This window comes from Erythranthe guttata, chromosome 9 (assembly GCF_056151865.1).
Source record: "Erythranthe guttata isolate IM_541 chromosome 9, IM_541, whole genome shotgun sequence".
NCBI lineage: Eukaryota > Viridiplantae > Streptophyta > Magnoliopsida > Lamiales > Phrymaceae > Erythranthe > Erythranthe guttata.
In genome coordinates, this window is record NC_142541.1 from 10,358,928 (window position 1) to 10,383,695 (window position 24,768).

General features: G+C 30.8%; 2 protein-coding genes and 2 long non-coding RNA genes across 4 annotated transcripts; 2 read left to right on the forward strand and 2 right to left on the reverse strand.

Moving 5' to 3' along the window:
- The first annotated feature begins 5,442 nt into the window (after positions 1–5,442).
- Positions 5,443–6,162, forward strand: LOC148768055 (uncharacterized). Its single transcript, XR_016033423.1, has 2 exons — positions 5,443–5,747; positions 5,862–6,162. It is a non-coding gene; the product is annotated as an uncharacterized LOC148768055 (long non-coding RNA).
- Positions 6,163–6,181: 19 nt separating this feature from the next.
- On the reverse strand, positions 6,182–7,201 carry LOC105963504 (uncharacterized). The gene is made up of 2 exons (XM_012987910.2): positions 6,938–7,201; positions 6,182–6,846 (listed from the first exon to the last, which is right to left on the reverse strand). The coding sequence occupies exons 1-2, from the start codon at positions 6,969–6,971 to the stop codon at positions 6,386–6,388; spliced, it is 495 nt and encodes a 164-aa protein (XP_012843364.2). The 5' UTR covers positions 6,972–7,201; the 3' UTR covers positions 6,182–6,385.
- A 794-nt stretch (positions 7,202–7,995) lies between these two features.
- On the reverse strand, positions 7,996–8,897 carry LOC148768056 (uncharacterized). The gene is made up of 3 exons (XR_016033634.1): positions 8,518–8,897; positions 8,196–8,259; positions 7,996–8,061 (listed from the first exon to the last, which is right to left on the reverse strand). It is a non-coding gene; the product is annotated as an uncharacterized LOC148768056 (long non-coding RNA).
- Positions 8,898–21,454: 12,557 nt separating this feature from the next.
- LOC105950326 (uncharacterized) lies at positions 21,455–24,768 on the forward strand. The gene is made up of 6 exons (XM_088822751.1): positions 21,455–21,851; positions 22,007–22,036; positions 22,097–22,598; positions 23,151–23,311; positions 23,475–24,035; positions 24,194–24,768. Exons 1-6 carry the CDS (start codon positions 21,455–21,457, stop codon positions 24,766–24,768), a joined length of 2,226 nt encoding a protein of 741 aa, XP_088678877.1.

Genomic DNA, 24,768 nt, shown 5'->3' on the forward strand with positions numbered 1-24,768 from the left:
CCGACGGCCAAGTCAGTAATTTCCTGAAGAAGATATTATGTTTATGTATGTAATTGATATATATGATTTCGTCTCTGTTTCACCTGTATTTACTGCCCCTATTTATACTAAAGAAAGGGACGAACGTCAAATATTCTTCAATTTAATTTACCTGTCCAATCGCGGTAATTATGCATCTGGACCCCAAATTACCTTCAATGCAGTTTAATCCGTCATTTCATTGGCGGCTGCATGTGCAAAAAGTAGGGGGCCGAAACGACTTTCCTCTGCGATTGTCAGTGGATTGGACGTGCATTAAATACCCCCATGTGCAGCTAGAATCATCTCCGGCGGGCCTGGCAAGAAGCTTGGCGGAAGGGTGAGTTAGTGAGAGGCTTCTCGCTCTCGCAGGCTACCCGCGACCCGCTGCTTGGTCTCTCTCGCCTATCGAGCACCAATTTAATGGGCCATCTTCTCTTAGTGGGCTTAATGGTGCCTTTTGACCTTGCTTGGGCCTTTGGTCTTTACTGGATCTATCAAGCGGTAATAGGCTGGAGCCATCTTGATAAGCCTTTGCTCCTTATTGGGCCATCTGGCTGGCCATGGCCGGATCAATTAGTTATTTAAATTTATATATATTCACTTGTTTTAGTGCTATTTAATACAAATCATCGTTGAAAAAAATTGGGGCGGTGCCCCTAAACCCTGAACTTTAATCCAATTATATTGCAAATTTCTAGCCTCCAACTGGTTATATATCTTACAAAAACAAGTCAACGTAGAGTTTAATGTACATTGTAGAAGGGGCCATTTTTTAACTGTGAACGGCCCTGGCCAGCTGCTGCTAGTCGTTGGCCTTTCACCATCGACATCATCATCAACATGATCACTTTCCTTCTATTTTTATTTTCTTTTCTACTTTTTATTTTGTTAGTGTATGTTTTGTTTCTGTGATGCTTTAGAATTGATGGACTTTGTTTCTTAAAATATTTAATTAATTTGTTGGCATTAAAAGTATGGGTTTGCTATATAGGTACCACCATTTTGTTCATCCCACTCCATCAAATGATAATCTCAAAATTACTATTAATTAAAAGACCAAATTGCCCTACTACTGTTTTGTTGGAGAAAAAAAAAAAAAAACAAGTATATTTCAAATATTCCTAAACCCACTACATCAACTACACAACAGTACATACCCTACACATATATAGTACAATATGGAATCAAGAGATAATGATTTTGAGGATTCGTATCAAGATAATGCAAGAGAGGTGAGTATTTTGTGAGTTAATGTCGTTTTTTTATGTTCGGTTTTATGAGTATGAAGTTTGAGTTTTGCAATGACACCATCGTTTTCGTGACGTGTAATTTTCTACACTTTCAGTCGGATAAATGTTAACATTTCCGGTATCGAAAACATAACAATATTAATTCTTTTGGCTTTTTATTATGTTTACATTTGTTGAACGGTCAACATAGTAATATTATTCTATTACACAATAATAATGAGTTTTGTTGTGTTAATATTAACTAGTAACTATACCCGTGCGTTGCACGGGGTACCATTACAAAACAAACGAAATTAAATAATTGAGAATAAATAACGCCACACGATTGAACAATCAAACCTAAGGTTCCACAGCTTGTCGAAGTCCAACATATCGTCACTTGTCATATCTTCGTTGTTTCAGAATCCTCAAGAGTCAAGATTCATATTTGGAGAAGTTGTGACAGAGTGTACAAAACAGTGTAGTAGATCTGAGAAGAGTCAAAGAAAGACCGTCTCACAATTTAATTTTGGCAAAATTTATATTCTTCCATTAATAATTAACATAGTAGTAGATTCATAAAAATAAGAGGTTTCTCAAGCTACGGTCATTGATGGAATATGACCAACAATTGTTCGTTTCCGCCTACAACCAAGAAGAATCGTTCATTGCCCTATTTATCCATTAAAATACAAAATATGTTTTAAATTATGAATTTTGAACACAATGCTCAGTTCATTAAGTAAAGAATGAGACATAGTCATTGTCTTAACTCGAAAAAATATTTTCCCTTAAACTGCTCATTAAAAAACATTGAAATTTAAACACAACTTGGAGAAATATTTTCTCTTGAACTGTTCATAAAAAAAAAATAGAAATTGAAATACAACTCAGAAAAATATTTTCTCTTTAAAATGTTCATCCAAAAATATTGAAATTTAAACACAACACCACTTTCAATAATACACCATGAGAAGTCAACTGCTCTAAATTCGTACGCATAACATATTTCGGATAAGATCTTTTGTGAGATGAAGAATTGTGCAAGTCTAAGATAAAATCTGTTACAATTATTAAATCATCTACAACTTCTTCCAAGTACATGCTATTGTGATTAAAAAAAAAGAAAAGAAAAAAGGAACGCAATGGTTAGAAGTATAAAAACAGAGACTTTAATAAATAAGAAATACACCAATTATAAACATTTAGACCATTTTTTCTGGAAAGTAATTTATTCCATTACTACCATGGGAATTCTTCCTCATCGGTGCGTTTATTTTCTCTATCGGCAGTATAGAAAATGTCACACTGATACACTGGTTTTATTTTAGGAAATATTTAGACAAATTATATATATATATATATATATATATATATATATATATATATATATATATATATATATATATATATATATATATATATATATATATATATATATATACATATTGCAGTACCGTAGACCAAAGCTAGCACGAACACATCCCATATAGCTTCACCTTTATTTATTCATATTTTCCTGCTAACTTTCTTGTTCCTTTGAAAGCATCAACCAGCTTCAGCAAGAAAAAAACAAATGCTCTAGTCATGTGGAAGAACAACTTATCACAATCTCATGTTCTGCATTCATGGTCCCTCAACAACCTCAAATAGCTATGCAGGTCATGAGCTGGCATTCATTGCGACTACGTAAAACAATATTTATATTTTCATTACAATTACATAAAAGAATGTAAAAATTTCACATAACATTTATAAATTTTCACAACAACAATAATCACTACATGTGAAGGAGATGACCCTTGGGATAAAGTTTAACTGAAGTTGTTTCTATTTATAAAAGCTCTACAATGCCTTTGGTAGAAGAGGATCACATATTCGCTGGCATTGTCGCTTAGATTGCTAGTGAAGAGACGATACTCCCAAGTAAAACACTCGAAATCAGGTCGGCAAAAGTTAGGAATCTCATATCATAAGTTCATGTATATGTCTGCTTTATGTCTTTTTTTTTTTAAATTAAATAATACATAAAACAACAGAATATTCATGCGCATATACAAATTTGAAGTTGCAAAATCAATTCAGGGAATAAACGGAGTCGAAATCCCAAATAAAGCATCACGAACGAACTTGTTTTGCAATTAAAATGAGCATGAAAGTAAAAAATATCAAAAATAATTTGGGGAAGATGATTTCAACAAATAATAAAAAGACGCTGCTATATAAGTTCGCAATCCCAAATATACATTCGAAGTTGCAAAATCAACACAGGAAAAAAATCATTCGAAGTTCCATGATAAACCATCACGGATGAACTTCGTTTGCAACAAAAAAAGGCAATATTATTCAATAATAATTGCGCAAGGCAATATATATATATATATATATATATATATATATTTTGCTTGAGATAATAAAAAAATGTGAAATACCACTATTTGAAAAAGAAAATCAAGCAATAGAATATGTTATTTACCAATATAATCAACATGATTTCTTCGACTGCAAAAACATCTAGTAAGCCAATGAGCATCTAATTCGTTGTGAAACAACATTTGAGGACAACACAGAGAAATTAATTGAAGATAATCACATGGTCGTATATTTTCAGATACTTTCCAGAGTGTAAACAAACACGTAGAAATCAAACTAACAAAATTCATAATAGATACCAACCTTTGAATATTTTTCGAGGGCAAAAAACCTGGAGTCCGATAGGTGTGCATACAAATGTTGTAACCTTAAGACCTCATATTTTGCTCCACAATGTAACCAAACAGACACTAAAAACAATCCAAGAAGGGGCAAAATCCAAAAAGTTCATGATAAAGGAAAACTGTAAAGAATTAATGGGGCAGCGAAACGCGTAATATTTTGGGGTCCAGAATTCAAAAAATTAAATCATTAGAAAATAGCAGCAACATCACAAAAAGAATAATATCAAAAGATGTATCGACTGAAATGTATGAGAGTGAGACATATTTTACGGTTAGGGTTTTCCAGAGTCAGCCGTCGAAGGATCTGCAGCAAAAGATTACAGATGGCGACGAAGACACCCGTCATGGATATTAGGCTGGAGCTCTACGTTCCTTTGTTTTTATGGCATTTCATTCGGTATGTAGTGGAGGATTACGTGGGATTGTGGGGAAGTTGTAGGAAAACGTTCTGGAAAACTGCTCCAAAATAACTGACCGGATATGCGGGCAAAAGGTAGGGGCTGTCTACGGTCCGAGAGGGTCTGTACTACTCGGACCGTACGAAACCAATAAGAATGCGCCACGTAGGATTAGTACGTACCCAGTAAAAAAAAGTACGAACCCTGAATTACAGATGAAATTACATAAAAACCCTTTTTATATAAAATAAAAAATATAATTAGAAAATCAATAATTTAAAAGCTTATTACAATCTAATTATTACGATCTTATTATTCTCATTAAACCCTAATCTCTTCAATCCTTTTTTTTTTTTTCTTTGTTTATTCATCGTCTAAAAAAAGAGAAAAAAACAAATCTCGTCGCCATCATCATCAATAAAAATAAAAATCATCTTCATCAATCGTTCTTTTCCTGCGGGGATATAGTCGAGGTATAATCTTTCTTCTCTTCTCTACGAATTAAGGAAAACAAGAAAGTTAAGGTGTAGGGTTTTAATTTTTGTGTGTATTCTAATTCTTGAATTGGACAAATCCATATATAATTGTGTTTCATAGAGTTATTGTGGACAGGAAAACAAATTTGACAATGTTTCTGGGGTTATCAAAGATTTAGACGGTTGTTTTATCGGTTTATCAATTAATTTCTTCAATTAATTTACTTAGAACTACGTGTTTGATTGATTTTTCTTAACAATCTATTTGGAGTTGGGCTTATTGAAGGATTGCGTGTTAAAGATTAATTACAGTTCACACCATACTCGGTGTTCTAGTTTGTCGGTTTTTGTCAGTACGAGAGGTCGACAATTGAGATTCCATTCCATGAATTGTACAGAAAACCAGAATGGTACAATTGTGGCTGTTAAAATGCTCCTAAATAACTTGTAAGCTAACTACCTTAACGATGATAATTAAATTGAGTTATTTTTCATTATTGTAACTCTGTTTTTATTTATGTTTTTTCGAAAATAAAAATAAAAATTGATGGTATCTATAAGAGTGTAGGATTAACATATTTATGTTGCTTTTTTTTTTCGATTTTAATTTGTTGGTTCGAAGATGTTTTATTTTGAGTAAAGTAATATGATTCGTGTGCAGATAATACAAATTTGGCTATAGAAATCAATGATTCCGACAATGAAGACGAGGTTTCGCCAATTAACGAAAATATTAATATTGATGAAAAAAATCCAAAATGGAGGAGCAAAACATGGACGTGTGGGGCCCACATGCTCGATGCCTTTGAAGAAGACGAAGAGCTTTGTATGAATGCCGTTTGTGCGCTTTACCGACACCAAGTATATATATACACGAGAATCACTTTGCCATTTCGTGATGATGGGGTAGTTACTTCTGCTTTCGTATTTGTATTTTATTTATTTATTTGGTCGTCTTATAAATATAATGACCGAAAATGATGTTAGTGATTTTTTTTTAATTTTTTTTTAATATATTAGGGGACGTGATTTGGCGAAGTGTTTGATCGATGGGGATCCGGAGCTTCGATTAAAGAAACCCGTTTCTGAAATTAAACGGCAATTTCCCAATGCTATTAATGAATGCCGAATTCTTGCAAGGAGCTACTATGAGAAACTTTATATGCTGTATTGCAGTGGAAAAGATCGGTTTTTTCGACCAATGTAATCTGTCGATCGATCATGTGATCGAGTTTATGTTTGTATATAGTTTTGAACTCAAATCCGATTCTTGATTTTAGTTTATGATTGTATATGAATCACATGATCATGTTCATCTTTATGCTTTTGAAAGAAATCAATCCCAAAATTTTACTTTCATTTCGAAAATATACAAACTGAAAAAAAAATAATAAATTAAAAAATTAAAAAGGAATATACTCAAAATATGAACAAATCATGGCTTTTCTAACACTCCCCCTAAACCGGATTAAACTGCATTGCCTTTTTTCTTTCTTTCTTCCTTAAAACATATTACATTTGTGTAGTTCAGACAAAAAAAAAAACTATGCTACATGAGACGAAACACGATCTAGATGAGGTCTTTGTGGGCCCACAGTCACGTCCGGAAGTGAGGTCTGTCTACCGAGTCTCGAGCACCGCCCGAACGGGTCCAGTGGCGACGAAGAAGAATTATTCTCCATCGACGAATGACAGGCCGACACTTGTCTCGGCGAAGGAGAAGCGCACGTGGCGAAAGTTCGGGAAGGCGAAGAAGCTGGCGAAGAAACGGGTGCACTTTTCTTCTTCTTCATCATCATTCTTGACGGCGAATCGTCTTTCGGTGATGCTTCTGATTGGCTGCACTTTCTGAAAACCCTAGACGGAGAAGAAGCTGGCGAAGAAACGGACATAGTTTTCTTCTTCATTCTGATCGGCTCGTTTTTCGGTGCTTCTGATTGGCCGAAAGCTCTCGCTGGAGATGAAGCTGCGGAGAAAACGGACCTCGTTTTCCTGTTTCGGGTTTCTGAGTAAACAAAATCAGAAATTCTATTTAGAATATTTTACTACATTTCGACGTAGAAATTATGACAACAAAATGGAAGAAAAGAGCAAACCTTCCATTTTCTTGGTCTTTATTACATCTTTCATCTGTTTAATGATCACAGTTGTCTTGCCAGTTTTTTCCTCGGTTTTTTCCTCGGTTTTTTCAACGGTGTTCTTTATAGATTCTCCATTCTTCACTATCTTCTCCGGAATCTCGCTTAATTTCCGATTTCGTGGGCCGCAGTATCATTTCCCCCTCCAAAGATTTCGTTTTTTGGTCAACTATTGGTCTCAAAGACTGTTTCTTTTCAAGAATCTCGGTACTCTCCGCTTTCTGCTCCTGTCACTTTCGTCACTAACTGAGAAGATTCCGCTACTTTGGATGCTATAATCGCTTTATCAAGAACCTCTCTCAGCTCCCGACTAGTGAAATTCTGGTCGGTTCTCCTCTCCAGATTAAACGATTTACTCGAAAGTTTCCTCCTAGGACTCTCCAAACCAAACGAGCTCTGATCCAACGGGTGCATTTTCCGTTGCGGAATCTCGGAAATAACGGACCTCATATCCACAGCAATGCCGGAATTCTTGGTGTCGATAATCTCCGAACAAACGGACCTCCGATCGCTCGGCGCAAGCAAGAAATCGTCCATATTATGATCTTCGTCAAACATCGAAGCTGGCCTATGAATCTCCCATTTCTTGGAGTAGAATTTCTCCTTCTCCACTATCTTGTACGTGAACATCTGAAACGGGATCTGCAGAACCGGGGGGGCCAAAACCCCCGCGCCCCCTTTTCCGGAAACTTCTTCAAGTACCCTGCCTCCATGTCGCAGTAGTCCACTAGTGGCGGCGGAGAGTCAGGGTGGCCGTGGTCCGGATTTATGACGAGGATTTTCTTGATGTACCGTAAAACCCTACATATAGAGGAAAAACTCGGTCGTAAATTAGGGAACTTTCCCCGTTAGAAGCTCGAAGCAGAGCATTCCGAAACTATAAACATCGGCTTTCTCGGTATATATATATATATATATATATATATATATATATATATATATATATATATATATATATATATATATATATATATATATATATATATATATATATGCCAATACCCATGTTACAAGACTGTTACAAGACTCTGTTGTCCCCTAGGCAGTGTATGATCAATTTACGGCCCGTCAATAGTATATTTCTATGGAGAAAACAATGTATACAATGAATGAAAGTATATTCCATTAATACTATATACAACAGAAATTGATCAAATTGTAGTTCAAACTAGAGTTTCAAAGGAACTCCAATTCATTAGTCATAAGAATATTATACCCCATAAATCGAGCTCTAGATCCCCAGCTTAGAAATCGTCCCAATCCTCAAAAGTAAACAAAGTCTACGAAATTCCAAATGCATACATCAACTACAGATACGAAATTCCAGTTCCAGACTTTCAATTCAAACAAGAATAACTAAAATAACCTGAAGTCTAAAATTGTGAAAGCACACTTTTTATCAACAAAAAAAAAACCACCTATATAGAGCTCTGAATTTTTTTGCATTAATTTTTACCATTTTAGAGTTCCATTAATCTACAAAGAAAGCAATTTACTGTGAAAACAAAAGAAATAATTAACAAGAATTTCAGTGATACCTTTGCGGAAGTCTTCGATTTCTCCGGTAGTGATTCGAAGAGACGATTCACAATAAAAAGTACGAAATCTAAATGTATATCGTTTTTCAATCGGTTATGAATCCCGAGCCGCATTGAATAACCCAATAATTCCATCTATCATCCACCAATCCGAATCAGTCTCTTGGCCATCGGAGAAGATTGAGAGTCGGGGATGAACACTTACAGTAATTTTCTCGAAGAATTTTCTCGAAACGATGAAGATTGAGAGTCGGGGCAAACGATGAACCAGTCTCTTGGCCACCAGTAATTTTCTCGAAGGATTGTATTGGATAAGAAATGTTAATTGGTAATTAGGGCTGAGATTTGACTTTTGAGGAAAAAGATTAACAGCTTTTACGTTTTAATATATTATTGATTTTTTTAATTCTCTAGTTTAATTGTGTAATGGTAATATAGTAATTTTACATGAAGTACGATGGAGTACGATGAAGTACGATATGTGTACGATCTAATTTTACTAGGTTCGTACTAAAATTAATAAATACCTAGGTTCGTACTGAGTTATACTTGGATCGTACTTCAAATCAACGGTTATAATTATTTATTTAATATTTTCAACGCACCAGATTTATTCGTTTGGGTCCGAGTAGTACAGACCCTCTCGGACCCTAGACAACCCCCAAAAGGTATGGGCACAGAACAAAGAAAAAAAAGAACTGTTGATATAGTTATTGACAAAATTACCCCTAGATTTAGGTTTAGGGTTATAGGTCAAAATATCTTCGTTTTATATATAAGATGTGCTAGAGATTAATATAACAATATTACTGTGTTAAAATGTAGTATGTTAATTTCTATATTACTGTCAATCACAACAATATTAATGTTTAAACGAAAAAAAAGATGTTACAGAAAGAAAGAAAGAAAAAAAAAATCGAAAATGTCATCGCCGGAGACCGGCGTTGACCGCCGGTCCACACCGAAAACCGGTGGCAGAAAAATCAAGAGAAAAAAAAAAAAATCAACGCCGGAGATCGGCGAAAAATCCTGAAGGAAAAAAAAAAAGTCAACGCCGGAGACTGGCGGTCAACGGCGGTGACGAACGAATTTGTCCATAAAAATGTGTTTTGAGTCGAAATTGAATAATTTGTAAAATTTGGGGTCAAATTGATGTTAAACTAAATTAAGGATGAAATTGGAGCATATTAAAGTCTGAGGGGCTACTTTAGTCTTTTACAAAAATCTAGACCATGTGTGGACTAATTTGTAAATGAGTTTATTGTCTGGATCTCCTTATGAATACGTATCCATCGATGGGCTTATTTGTGAAGACCCTGCGTAAAAATTCAATGAGGGGGGTTTTGTCAAATAGACATTTTTTTATAACTCTATTTCGAGCAAGTATATTTACATCACAATAAATAAATGGTGGTTAAAGATTTGAATAACCTATTTGATAATCCCATTAGAATTGCTCTAACCACCCCATATTTAATAAATGAATCTATATTATATATAAAACTAAGATACACAATCAAAGTTTTCTAATTGAGGAGATTGAGTCCATAATATTTTATAAATTTCAAAATAACCCAACTTACCATATTCACCCATATTACTAATGAATTAATTTCACAATAATGATTTTTAAATTTTATCTCTCCTACATGTCAAAATGGTGTCTTTTTATTGGTTATTAATTTTCCTTTTTAATCCATTGCTTCATATTAAAAAACGTAAATATATAAATGGACATTCCACTTAATTTGGGTTAATTACATTTTATGCACAATATTATATTAATTGCCAAAAAAAACCCAATTTTCAAATTTCATCTATCCTACATGGCAAAATAGTGTCTTTTTATTGGTTAATGAGTTTTTTTTTATTATAATATTTTCATTAAAAAAATCGTGGGACTGAAATGCAATTATGTTCCACCACATATATCACATATTATTATAAATTTCAAAATAACCCAACTTACCATAGTCACCCATAGTATTAATGAATTAATTTCACAATAATGATTTTTAAATTTTATCTCTCCTACATGTCAAAATGGTGTCTTTTTATTGGTTATTGATTTTCCTTTTTAATCCATTGCTTCATATTAAAAAACGTAAATATATAAATGGACATTCCACTTAATTTGGGTTAATTAAATTTTATGCACAATATTATATTAATTGCCAAAAAAACCCAATTTTCAAATTTCATCTATCCTACGTGGCAAAATAGTGTCTTTTTATTGGTTAATGAGTTTTTTTTTATTATAATATTTTCATTAAAAAAATCGTGGGACTGAAATGCAATTATGTTCCACCACATATATCACATATTATTGTAAATTTCAAAATAACCCAACTTACCATAGTCACCCATAGTATTAATGAATTAATTTCACAATAATGATTTTTAAATTTTATTTCTCCTACATGTTTATTTTTAAAGTAGTATAGATAAAATAGGTAATTACATCAATTTATATTAATTTCTTTTTTTGTTACCTTTTTTATATTCCCTAACTCTACTATAAATTAACATTCAACATGATGTACATTCTTCAACTTTTCCACATACTTTTTTTTTTTTCTGTTTCAGAGATATGGAGAGAATTCTTGAAAAAGAATTGCATTGGTATCACCTACAGGCAATGGTATATTCATCATAGTCTATTTTTTAGTGTAACAATGAATTATTGCTTTATTTTGTATCTGATTTCTTCATTCAATTTTATATGTAGCCTTTAAAGAATGCTTTTGTTGAGGCTTCTCGGTTGACCGGATTGTCTACTATCAATATTCGATACGAGGAGGGAAATCATTTTCAAGTTGCGGTATCTTCGCGCCAAAAACATGGAAAAATGTATATGTTGTTGACTAAGGGTTGGACAGAGTTTTGTTACGCACATAACATGGTTTGCGGCAACACGTATTTTTTTTTTTAATCAATGGGATGATGTACTTGAGGTGTGGCACGACCCAGCCTTTCCAACGATATGATATGTCTTCGCCCCCCTTAAAGTTTTATTATTAATAATATGAGTTGCATCGATTTATAAATAATTTCCATTTTTTTAGTGTTTTATTTATCATGTTGAAAGAGCATTGTATAGCATTAACATCATTGTGCGCATCCACACGAAAACGAATACCCATAAGATAATTAAATAAATATGTAAATATGTAGAAACGATAAAACAATTATAATATATTACAAAAATAGTCACAATATATATCACTTATTTTTAAATAAAAGAATCCGTTAAATCAATAGAATCAATATACATATTTAAACAATAGATTCCGTTATTTTTATAAGCAATTTTAAATGTTCAAAAAGCATAACCATTATATATAATAGTGTGTAATTAACATGTTTGAAATTTATATTGTTTTTTCCCTAATCCGTTTTATATATATATATATATATATATATATATATATATATATATATATATATATATATATATATATATATATATATATATATATATATATATATATATATATATATATATATATATATATATATATATATATATATATATATATATATATATATATACTCTCCTATATAGATATAGATATAGATATATAAAATTAATAAAATATCTATATTATATATAAAACTAAGATACACAATAAAATTTATCCACTTGAGAAGAAAAAATTGAGTCCACATTTTATTATTAATTTCAAAATAACCCCACTTACCATAATCACCATATTATTATGTAATTGATTTCACATAATTAATTTTTAAATTTTATCTCTCCTACATGTCAAAATAGTGTCTTTTTATTGGTTATTTAGTTTCCTTTTTTAATCCATTTTTTCATAATAAATACGTTAATTCTTTTTTTGGGTTAATTAAATTTTATACACAATATTATATTAATTGCAAAAAAAACCCCAATTATCATAATCATCTATATTATTAATTAATTAATTTGACATTATTGATTTTAAAATTTTATCTCTCCTACATGTCAAAATAATGTCTTTTTATTGGTTCATGAGTTTTTTTTATAAACAATATTTTGATTTAAAAAACGTAGGACTTAATTGCAATTTTTATAATTTCACAATTGAGTAAATTTTATGCACAATATTATATTAATTGCAAAAATAACTCACTTACAAGAATCACCCATATTATTAATGAAATAATTCCACATTTTTTGTTTCAAATTTTATCTCTCATACATGTCAAAATAGTGTATTTTTATTGGTTAATGAGTTTCTTTTTTTATAAACAATAAATATATCTATGTAATATATAAATTGAAACCCTCATAGCTTAAGAAATCGACATGTGGCATATCTATGTGGTATCCACCTCATATCTAATGTGGCATTTTTTGTTCCATTATAATCACAATATTAATATACACACATTAATTATTTATCTAATGCAATTACCGATAATAGATGCATATTAATTAAAACTTACCAACTTTATATAAGATATTATTATTTTGTGTATTAATTTAATTTATGTCTTTTCCATATTTCATAATATCTTATACAAGAATGTCAATTAATATCAATTACAATATATATAATTTCTATAATTATAGAAACGATATTAATTTATTTCTAGATATCATTAGTTATATATATAATATGTGTGTGTGTGTGATTTAGCAAAATTGAAGCATATCATTACTTATATTGGTTTCGGGTTTTCCTTATTTAAACATGTACTTTAATTTATTTTAAAATTCAAATTCAAACATTCAATCTTGAAAATCTTTGTTTTAATGTTAATTAATTATTTTCGTTTTTTTACATATTATTTACGTTTTTATCGCATAAATACAACCAAAAAATCTCATACCACAAAATTCATCACCACCAAAAAAAATCCAGTTAGAGAGAGAGAGAGAGAAGAGGGAGAGAGAAGAGGGAGAGAGAGAGAGAGAGAGAGAGAGAGAGAGAGAGAGAGAGAGAGAGAGAGAGAGAGAGAGAGAGAGAGAGAGAGGAGGGAGTATTTTTTATTCTTGGTTTCTCTTTTTAGTTTTTCTGTTTTTTTCTTCTGATAATTATATTGAAATTCATATTTCGGTGTACATTTTTTTTCTCGACAAAATAGATCATTATGATTTATTGGTTTCGATGCACATGATAATTATTTGCTCCAAATTAACTTTGCATTATATTATTTGTTATTTTTACATAAGTATATATCTCTAACATTTTTTAATGATCTGTAGCATGGTAGTTAATCTCGCGATATACCGCGATATATATCGCGATACGGTATGGTTCCAATCAAAACGATACGACTCGGGTTATGTATCGCCTATTGATAAATACCGTTAAATATCGCGAGATATCGTATCGTATCGCTGTATCACGGTACGATACGATATTTACGATATTTAAAAAAATGAAAAAAACGAAGAAAAAAAACAAGAAATGCAGTCAACTGCTCTAAAAAATGGTTTAGAACAGATTTCTTCAATATCCCAACCCTAATTCACACATTTCTCTTCATTTTCTTCATCAATCCTCACAATATTACAACCCTAATTCAATTGCTATAGATTCTTGCGATTCAAGACCAATTCGAGGCGTTTTTTTGCTGGATTTTGCGATTGATGATGATGAATGCAATCGTTTAAAATTGGTAGATGAGGACGATTTAAGTGACACTGATATTCAAAATTATGGGATATCGAATATTTTAGAAATTAGGTATTCGGATTTGAACTTAGGGAGAATTTGGCTAAGCTTATTTACATCTGATAAGCTGTTTTAAGAGCTGATAAGTTGTTACGTCTTACTTTAAAAATTATTTTTTTCAAGTGTTTGGATAGTGATCTTACAAGCTATTTTACTCATTATAAGATCTTAAATAAATAGGTGGGGTAAAGGTACTTTAAAAAAAAATCTTATTTGCTCTCGAGTAGCATATAATATTTTGATTTTTTAAGATTTTTTGAAAAAAAATTACCTAACACACTGGAATAGCTCTTAAACATCTTATAAGCTCGTTCTAACATCTTATAACCCTAGCCAAACACCCTAGCTCTTAAATGATGTTATTTGATGAACATATATGATTTTTGTCATATTTTATAATATGATGTTGAAACTTGAATTTATACCTATTTTGAAATAAGTAGTTATATTAAATTTTACATATTTATAGTATGTTTATAATGTAGATATATTTTTTACTATTTTAATAGTTGGTTAAATATCTTACGATACGGTACGATAACGATACGATACGAGACGTGGAGCAAAACGATACGAGATATTTTTACGATCCGATAACCATGATCTGTAGATATGGACGTTGTTAAGTCATGTATTTTACGCGACTGATATCGGATATGGAAAAGTTCTGTGAATTTGCAAAAAGTGCGACTACATCTTGAAAGTTCAAAAATCAAAGGTTATATTCATATTTTGTTTTGTTATATTTTCTATAACTAATGTGTAATTAATAATATGTTGTTAATTGATCAATTTCCATGTAGCACATATCCAAGCATCTTGGAGATGTTGTTGGATACATTGGCAAAAAAAAAAAAAATTCTTTGAGATTTATTCGTGGAAAAATCACGCAATTTTTGTTTATCCCAACAAAAACGTCATTGAAGTGCATTGTGCAAGTCAAGAAGAAGATTTACTCCTTAAATATATTTTTTTTGTTTCATTGAAATTTTTGTTGGAATTTTCTTTTGATGAAATTTGTTTAATGTTGGGAGTTTAATAGCGTTAGGACATTCTAATTTATAATTTATTTTATGTTTTAATCTTGCTCTTGATTATTATAATTAAATTGATAATTTGTGTCTATTGTTTTATGAAATATGTCGTGCTCAAATTTAAAGCTGAAGAAAATTATATATATATATATATATATATATATATATATATATATATATATATATATATATATATATATATATATATATATATATATATTTATACGTACATTAAAAAATAGTAGTATATTTCTACGTTACAAAATTTTGTAAAATGAGATTCTTTTAAAATCAATATATACTATTTTTTAAGAATTTATTTTTGACTCACACTCACACTAAATTAAAAAAAAAAAATTCATACATACTTATTGCTAAAAATTTTAATATAAAATTTAGGAAATATATTAGTCAACATTCATATATAGAAACGAGATTGATTTAAAATCATTACATAATAAATTCTTTTCCGGTAGATAAATATTATATTTTTCAATGCCGTATTGCCCTTTTTTTTTGTTTTTTCTTTATAATAATTTGACTTTTTGCTGTTATAATATAGATATTAACAAGATATAGTAATTAGTAATTTCCAATATTTTCGCTATTTTATAATTGTTTTTATATCGAATGTTTGCTATTATATAATAATGTGACTTATTTTTTATATAATACACTAATTATACTATTCACTATTTGCCATTGAATGTATAAAATGTGTATCACCATTTATAATGATGCAAACTAGAATAATGACATACTTCTTGGTCATGAGGTATTTCATGAAAGCTAACAAATTGGTATTAATGCAAATTATCGTTATACTAATATGTTACATAATTCATAGAAATTTTTGATAGCAATTGTCATAAAAAACAAAGATTTTGTTTACATTATTATGATAATATTTATATTTATTTTGAATCACAAATAAAAATATGTTTAGTAAAATATAAGTAGCTTTTTTAATCCTTATTTTTTTATCCATTTTTTTAATCCTTATAAAAGTTTGTCAAATTTTAATAGTATTTCGAACGTATACATTCTAATAGCATCACCGGTTTACATATATCTTACTTTGTTAAACAATGGAAATGAATTAAACAAATAAATGTAAACTTTGTTAAGATTTTGTTTTAAATGATTTGTTATGGGTTAAAAGATTGGGTTTTTTGTTTCAATATAGTTGAATAATTTTTTATATTTGCAGTCATATATAACAATTTTTTTAATTGTATATGTTTTTGTAGATATGATCAAGACGGACAGCTTATATATTGACAATCAAATGTTTACTACCCAGAAATATGTGTACTTTCGGTTATGTTTACAATTCCGTTTCAATTTTTTGTGTACCAATTTCATACCATGTGTCTTCTTTTTAATTTTTTTTTCTTTCTCATATTTTAGTTTGTGTACAATCAACGATCCATGCGAAGCAATTTATTTATTATTTTTTTCGATATGAAAAAACCCATTATTTATTTGTGGCAAATTTATTTATATGCCAAATTCCTTTGTTTTGAATATTTTTCGTTTCGTATTTCATGGTGTTGATTTGGTTAATCAAACAATAATTATTCAAAATATTGTTGTTGGTTTGATAATGATATTGGTATTGGTATTGGTACTGGTATTGATATTATTATTAATATTAATATTAGTATTAGTATTAGTATGAGTATTAGTATAAGTATGAGTATGAGTATAAGTATAAGTATTATTATTAGTATGATTGGGATTAGTATTAAGATTATGATCAAAATTAATATTAATATCATGATTAAGATTGGAATTGTGATTAGTATTAATATTAATATTAGTATTATAATTAGGTCAGTATTACCATTAGTATTCCTATTTGTATTTGTATTTGTATTAGTATTATGATCAGGATTATGAATAGAGTCATCATTACAATTAGTATTAAGATTATAATTAATATTAATATGAGTTATAATATTAGTAATGGTATGAGCAATAGTAATATTGTAATGGTAATAATATTAGTATAAGTATTACTATTAAGTATTAGAATTATTATCAATATTAGGATTAATATTAGTATCAGTATCAGTATTAGTATTAGTTTTAGTATCAATATTAGTATTATATTGATATTAGTATAAATAATAGTATAATTAGTATTAGTATTAGTATTTTTAGTATTAGTACAAATATTTGTGTTAGTGTTAGTGCTACTATTAGTGTTACGTGTTAGTGTTAGTGTTAGTGTTAGTGTTAGTGTTAGTGTTAGTGTTAGTATTGGTAGTAGTATAATTAATATTTGTATATGATTAGAATTAAGTGTAATATTATAATTAACACTAGCATTAGGATTAGGATTACGGTTTTGATAATAATAAGGATTTGCATTAGGATTAAGAGTATGATTAACATTAGTATTATCATTAGCATTAGTATATTATGATTAATATGAAAATTAGGATTAGTAGTAGGATTACGATTAATATTAGAATACTAACATAAATATATTCTATTAACATTAGCATATTAGGGATAATCATTAGTATATTAGGATTAACACTGGAATTAGGATTAGTATTAGTAATAGAATTATAATTAGAATTAAAATTAGAATTAATATTAGTATTAGTATTCCTATCTGGATTAAGATTGGTATTAGGATTAAGATTATGATTAGTATTAGAATTAGAATTAGCATCAACATTAGGATTACGATTAGGATTAATATTAGCATTAGTATTTGGATTATGATTAGAATTAGAATTAACATTAAAATTAGGATTAGTATTAGAATTAATATTAGTATTAGCATTAACATTATCATTAGCATTAGCATATTTAGATTAGCATCAACATTAGGATTATGTTTATGATTAGCATAAGCATTAGCAGTAGAATTGGAATTACGATCAACATTAGTATATTAGCGGCTTAATTCCACTTTGCACCCTTGAAATTGAGCCTTTTGGCACTTTGCACCCTTGAAAAACAATAATAGCACTTTGCACTCTCAAAACACAATAAATTATTCACAATGCACCCTGAACTGAATAATGAAGGAAATTTTTTTATTGTTTTTTTTTTATCAGGGATGCAAAATAATACATAAATTATTATTTTCTTCAACCTCCAACCTAATTTCGAGCGCGAAAAGTGCGGGAAAAAAAAACACCTGATTATTGGAAAAAACTATATTTTCTTACAAAATAAACTAAAATAAAATTTTATCACTAAATTATTCGATTGATGGATTTTTTTATTGTAACTGGTGGAAATATGAAGTAAAAATATTTGGAAAAAAAATATGATTTTCAGATAACTTGATAACGAAATAGATGAAGGATTCTTTTTTTCGTAAAATATTTTATTGGGATAAAAAATATAATTTTTAAATAAGTTGATGAGATGTATTTTTATTTATGGACTTTATAGTTTCAAAATGATTGATGAATAAAAAAAAATTATTTGACATTTGTCATCCTAAAAACTACCACTAAAAATATTAAATTACATTTATTAGCTTTAAACATTCATTTGGGATGCATTATGCATGATTTATTATGTTTCGAGGGGGCAAAGTACTATTAATTTATTTCGAGGGTGCAAAGTGCCAAAATGGCATATTTCAAGGGTGCAAAGTGGGATTAAGCCGCATATTAGCATTAGCATGTTAGAATTAGAATTATAATTAGAATTAGCATTATCATATAAGTATTAATACTAATATTAGTATTAGTGTTAGCATTAGGATTAACATTAGCATTAGGTACATTAGGATTTTACTATTAGTATGAATATTAGTATTATGATTAGCATTATGACTAGAATTAGTAGAATTAGTATTAATATTAGCATTATAATTAGAATTAGGATTCGGATTAGGATTAGCATTAGCATTAACATTAGCATAATATAATTAGTATTAAGATTAGCGGTAGCATTAGCATATGTGTATTTTTAGGATAAGAACTATGATTAGTATTATTATTATTAATAGAATTAGCATTAAAATTAAGATTAGCATTATGATTAGGACTATAATTATGATTAGGATTAAGATTATGAATAATTATGATTAGAATTAATATTAGGATTGTAATTTTGGTTATGATTAGCATTAGAATTAGTGTTAGGGTTAGGATTACCATTAACATTAGAAGTAGAAGTAGAATTAACATTAATATATTAGCATTAGCGTATTAGGATTAATGTGAATAATAGCATATTAGGATTGACATTAGTATTAACGTATTTGGATTAGGATTAGCATTAACACTAGCATTAGGATTATGATTAAGATTATAATTGATATTGACAATGGTATTAGCATTAACATTAGCATATTAGGATTATCAGTAGCATTAGTATTACTAATAGTAATAGTATTATTATCAGATTAGTATTAATATTTGTAAAGGTAAAGGTAATGGTAATGGTAATGGTAATGATATTGGTTTTGGTATTGCTATTTTTTTGCTATTGGTTTTAGTATTAGTACATTAGTATTGGCATTAGTACATTAATATTAGCATTAACGTATTAACATTAGTAGTAGTATTAATATTAGTATTAGTATTAGTATTAATATTAGTGTTAGTATTAGTATTAATATTAGTATTAGTATGAGGAATATGATTAAGATTAATACTAATAAAATAATTGGTATTGATATTTGTATTGGTATGAGTATTGGTTTTGGTATTGATATTTGTATTGATATTGGTTTTAGTATCAGTACATTAGTATTGGCATTAGTACATTAATATTAGCATTAAAGTATTAGTATTGGTAGTAGTATTAGTATTATTATTAATATTAGTATTGGTATTAGTATAAGTATTTGTAATAGTATTAGTATTAGTAGTAATATTAATATTAATATTAGTATTAGTATGATGATTATGACTAAGACTAATACTAATAAAATAATTTTGAAATTGAAATTTTTGATGACATGCTTATCCGTGATTCTACAGATCCATTTTTTGATCTTATAGAGTTTGTTTACCTGGATATGGTGAGCAACCTGTTCAATCCTGAGTACTTTGAGGCCATAACAATTATTGCATCGACTAATGAAAGTGTCGGTTTTGTGAATGATCATTTTTTGTCGCTCATAACTGGAGAAGAGAAGGTTTATTTGAATTCCGATAATGTGTACAATGAGGAGTTAATATCATAGATCCGAGTTCCTCAACACCATATCGTGCTCCAGAATTCCACCTAGGTTGCATTGAAAAGATGTATTCCCGTTATGCTCATAAAAAATATTGATCAGGCTAGAGGATCGTGCAGTGGAACTAGCTAGGCTTCAGGTTATTAATATGGGAAAACACGTTCTCAAATGCAAGACACTACCCGATAAACATGTTGACCATATAGTTCGTTCATTGCTCAAATGATATTGGTACCGTCCAACTCTACATCGCCTATTAAATTTTAGCAACGTCAGTCTTCGGCGATGGTTTCCTTTGCAATAACAATCAATAAAAGTTAAAACACAAACTCTTTCCCATGTAGTATTGCACTTGCTCAGACATGTTTTCAGTCATGGACAACTCTATGTCGCACTCTCGAGAGTTAATAGTTGAAGTGGCATAAGGATTTTGATCACGTCGGAATCTGGCGATACAACCAACTACAAATAATGTGGTACAATGATGTTTTTCGGCATATATGAAGGTAACTATATAAAATCTTATACAATTTTACATAATGAGCTTTATTTTGTATAACTTATATGTTTTGGCATTCCTCATTTGTAGGTTAATTTGCATTGTACTAGGAACTTGCTACGGGCTCCACTCAATATTTTTATCAAGGTAATTTATTGTAGAATGATTTTATGTCATTAAATATTTATATTTGTATTATTTTGGTAACATTTTACTTATTTTGTATAATCATTGTACAAAATAGCAGGTCAATTGCATTGTATTGGATTCGTTACATGCGTTTAGGGATATTGTAGCTGAGACACGCTCAAATAAGCTTCAACGAATCAGTGAGCTCCATCCTCTTTACTTGCCTCTACAGTATCCTCTTTTATTTCCTTACAGGGAAGATGATTATCGAGACGATATCTGTTTGAGAGAATCTTCGCTTGCTAATAATAGAAAATAGAGGAAGGTAAGCATGCGAGAGTTCTTTGCATATCTAATCCATAAACGGCGTTGATAACATTTGTTACTTTTGCATTTTAAGAAGTTATTTCAGCAGTTCTGTGTTGATGTATTTTCGATGGTAGAGTCACAGAGGTTGAATTTCATAAGGTTCAATCAAGATCAACTTAGGGTTGACATATACAAGGGTATCGAAGAAAATATTTTTAATGGAGACACTGAGGATAAATCAATTGGACAAAGCATTATAATTCCAGGGTCGTTCATCGCAGGTCCAAGGTATATGTTTAACAACTTCGTTGATGCTCTTCAAATATGTAACTGGATTGGATCTCCAACCCTCTTTATTGCCATCACATGCAATCCTCAATGGCCAGAAATACAAAGGGTGTTGAAAGATACAAATCTCAGGCCGGAGGATCGGCCAGACATTCTTTGTCGTGTGTTCAAGATGAAGCTCGATAGTATGATGACAAAAATCAAGAAAGGTTGTATATTCAGACGTATTACAGCATGTAAGTATTTAATTAGATCTCAGTTTATAATTATACATTTACTTCATTCATATAAATTAAAGAATTTGCTCATGTGTGAGTTTAACTACTTATTGCTTCCTTAACTAAATTAATGCATATTTTTTTAATACCATATGTTTATATTTTCTATGCAGATGTATGCTTAATTGAATTTCAGAAACGAGGTCTACCGCATGCACATATTTTATTGTAGTTTCATAATGACGATAAGCCCAATAACCTAGAAGAAATTGATAGGATCATATGTGCTGAAAATCCTGACGAAGTAAACGACCGAAAGATGTACCAGTTAGTGGAGAAGTATATGATACATGGATCGTGCGGTCAGGCGAATTTGAAATCTCCCTGTATGAAGGATCGAGTTTGCACGAAGCGATTTCGAAGGCCATTTGTGCAGCACACTGAATCAGATGCAGATGGTTTTACTGTGTACATGAGAATGGAAGATGGCAGAACAGTTACGAAGAAGAAGACTACTCTTGACAATGGGTTTGTAGTCCCGTACAATCGTATATTGTTGAGTAAATACCGATCTCACATTAATATCGAGTTATGCAACCAGAACAAGTCAATCAAATACATGTTCAAATACGTAAACAAGGGGCATGGCCGAGTTACGGCGGCATTTTATGAAACACGCAATACAGATGGCGGTGCTGAGCTTTGTGATGAGATAAAGATGTACTACGACTGCAGATATCTTTCGGCATGTGAGGCAATGTGGAGGTTTGCGAACTTGGGTTAGAAGAGGATTCTCGAACTTGGGCGCCAAGGAAAAAAAGATTTTCTATTGGTAGGCTTGCGAATGTTCCCCCTAGAAAGGTGAAAGACTAATACCTTAGATTGCTACTTAACATTCAGAGAGGATATACGTGCTACGAGGACATCAGAAAAGTTTTTGACACCGTCTATCCTACGTTCAGGGATGCATGTTATGTGTTGGGTTTATTAGATAACGACAAAGAATACATATATTCATTAATAGAAGTGAATACTTGGGCACCGAGGAATTATATAAGAAGGTTATTTGTAGTTATGCTTCTTTCCAATAGCTTAAGTCGGCCCGAACATGTTTGACAAAGTTGTTGGTTGGATTTGGCTGAGGGTATTGCTTACAAACAACAAAGTCTTCGTACTAATCCAGGTATGGCAATTTGTATAACACATTATTCAATTAGATTTTAAATATTACTCATCCTTTTAATATTGTCGTTTTGAACTAAATGCACATAATTTATCCTTTTTTTTTTTTGAAAATTTACATATATCGGATGAAAGCTTGAAGAACTATACTCTCACCGAAATAGAAAAGATATTGCAAAGCAATGGTAAAAGCTTGCGAAATTACGCGCCCATGCCAGTTCCAATCGAATTCTCAGCGGATGACACAGTAAACATATTGGTGTTAGATGAACTGGATTACGACCGCTTTGAAATGGGTAGGGAACTTTAACGGTGTCTTGCTTGAATTACAGACGTGCAAACAAAGGTTTATAATGTAGTCATGGATGTTGTATCCAATGACTGTGGTGGAATGTTCTTTCTATATGGCCATGGTGAAACGGGAAAGACGTTTCTATGGGTAAACTCTTTCGGCTGCAGTTCGTTCCAAGGGAGAGATTGTAATTAACGTTGCATCGAGTGGTATAGCATCGTTATTGCTCCCCGGTGGAAGAACAACTCATTCTCGATTCGGACTACCCATAAATGTACACGAGAGTTCCACCTGTAGCATATCGCAACAAAGTCCACAGGCGGAGTTGTTCATAAGGGCAAAACTTATTATATGGGACGAGGCTCCTATGATGCATAGATGCTGTTTTGAAGCGCTTGACAAGACAATGAAGTCAATATTACAGGTTGACAAACTCTTTGGTGGAAAGGTGGTTGTTTTTAGAGGAGATTTTAGGCAGATTTTACCAGTTGTGCTCAAAGCATCAAGGCAGGATATAGTACATGCTACGATAAACTCCTCTTCGCTGTGGAATTTCTGTCGTGTCATGAAGTTGACTAAGAACAGGAGATTGCAGTCATGCTCTTCTCCATCTAACGTGGATGAGGTAAAAGAATTTGGAGACTGGATAGTGAAGGTTGGTAGTGAGGATGTTGGGGAACAAAATCATGGTGAAGCTTCGATAGTGATTCCCGATGACATGTTGATTGGTGATTCAGAAGATCCATTCAGAGACCTACTGGATTTCGTTTACCCGAATTGTTGAGTAACATATATGATCCAGATTATTTTCAAGGGAGAGCAATTCTTGCACCAACTAATGAATGCGTCGAGTTTGTGAACGATCACTTAATGTCTCTCCTTTCAGGAGAGGAGAAGGTGTACCTGAGCTCAGATAGTATGTTTAGGGACGAGCAAACAATGGAGGATAGTGCAGAAATTTATTCGACTGAATTCCTCAACACAATAAGATGCTCCGAACTTCGTTCTCATGCGTTGAAGTTCAAGATTGGTGCACCCGTTATGCTAATAAGAAACATCGATCAAGCTAAAGGATTGTGTAACGGGACCAAACTTCAAATTATTAGAAATAGCATTCACGTTCTGAGTTGCAAAACTCTTTCCGGAAAAAATATCGGTGACATGGTGTTCATTCCTCGGATGACTTTAATACCATCTACCGGACTGCCAATTAAATTTCAGAGAAGACAGTTTCCATTGATTGTTTCTTTTGCAGTGACGATCAATAAAAGCCAAGGTCAAACTCTTTCGCATGTTGGTTTGTATCTTCCTAAGCATGTCTTCAGCCATGATCAACTATATGTTGCACTGTCCAGAGTTACGAGCAGAGGTGGCATTAAGATATTCATCAAGTTGGATTCGAGTGAACTCACCAATGTTACTAGAAATGCCGTGTACAAGGAAGTATTTCATCGAATTTGA

Coding starts and splice junctions, on each gene's coding strand:
- LOC105963504 (XM_012987910.2), bottom strand. CDS start 6,971: ATGAAAGATGTAATAAAGACCAAGAAAATGGAAG. Junction 6,847..6,937: donor AAAGACCAAGAAAATGGAAG/GTTTGCTCTTTT, acceptor TTGTTTACTCAG/AAACCCGAAACAGGAAAACG.
- LOC105950326 (XM_088822751.1), top strand. CDS start 21,455: ATGGTAGAGTCACAGAGGTTGAATTTCATAAGGTTCAATCAAGATCAA. Junction 23,312..23,474: donor TTACGACCGCTTTGAAATGG/GTAGGGAACTTT, acceptor TTTCGGCTGCAG/TTCGTTCCAAGGGAGAGATT. Junction 24,036..24,193: donor TCCCGATGACATGTTGATTG/GTGATTCAGAAG, acceptor CTCTCCTTTCAG/GAGAGGAGAAGGTGTACCTG.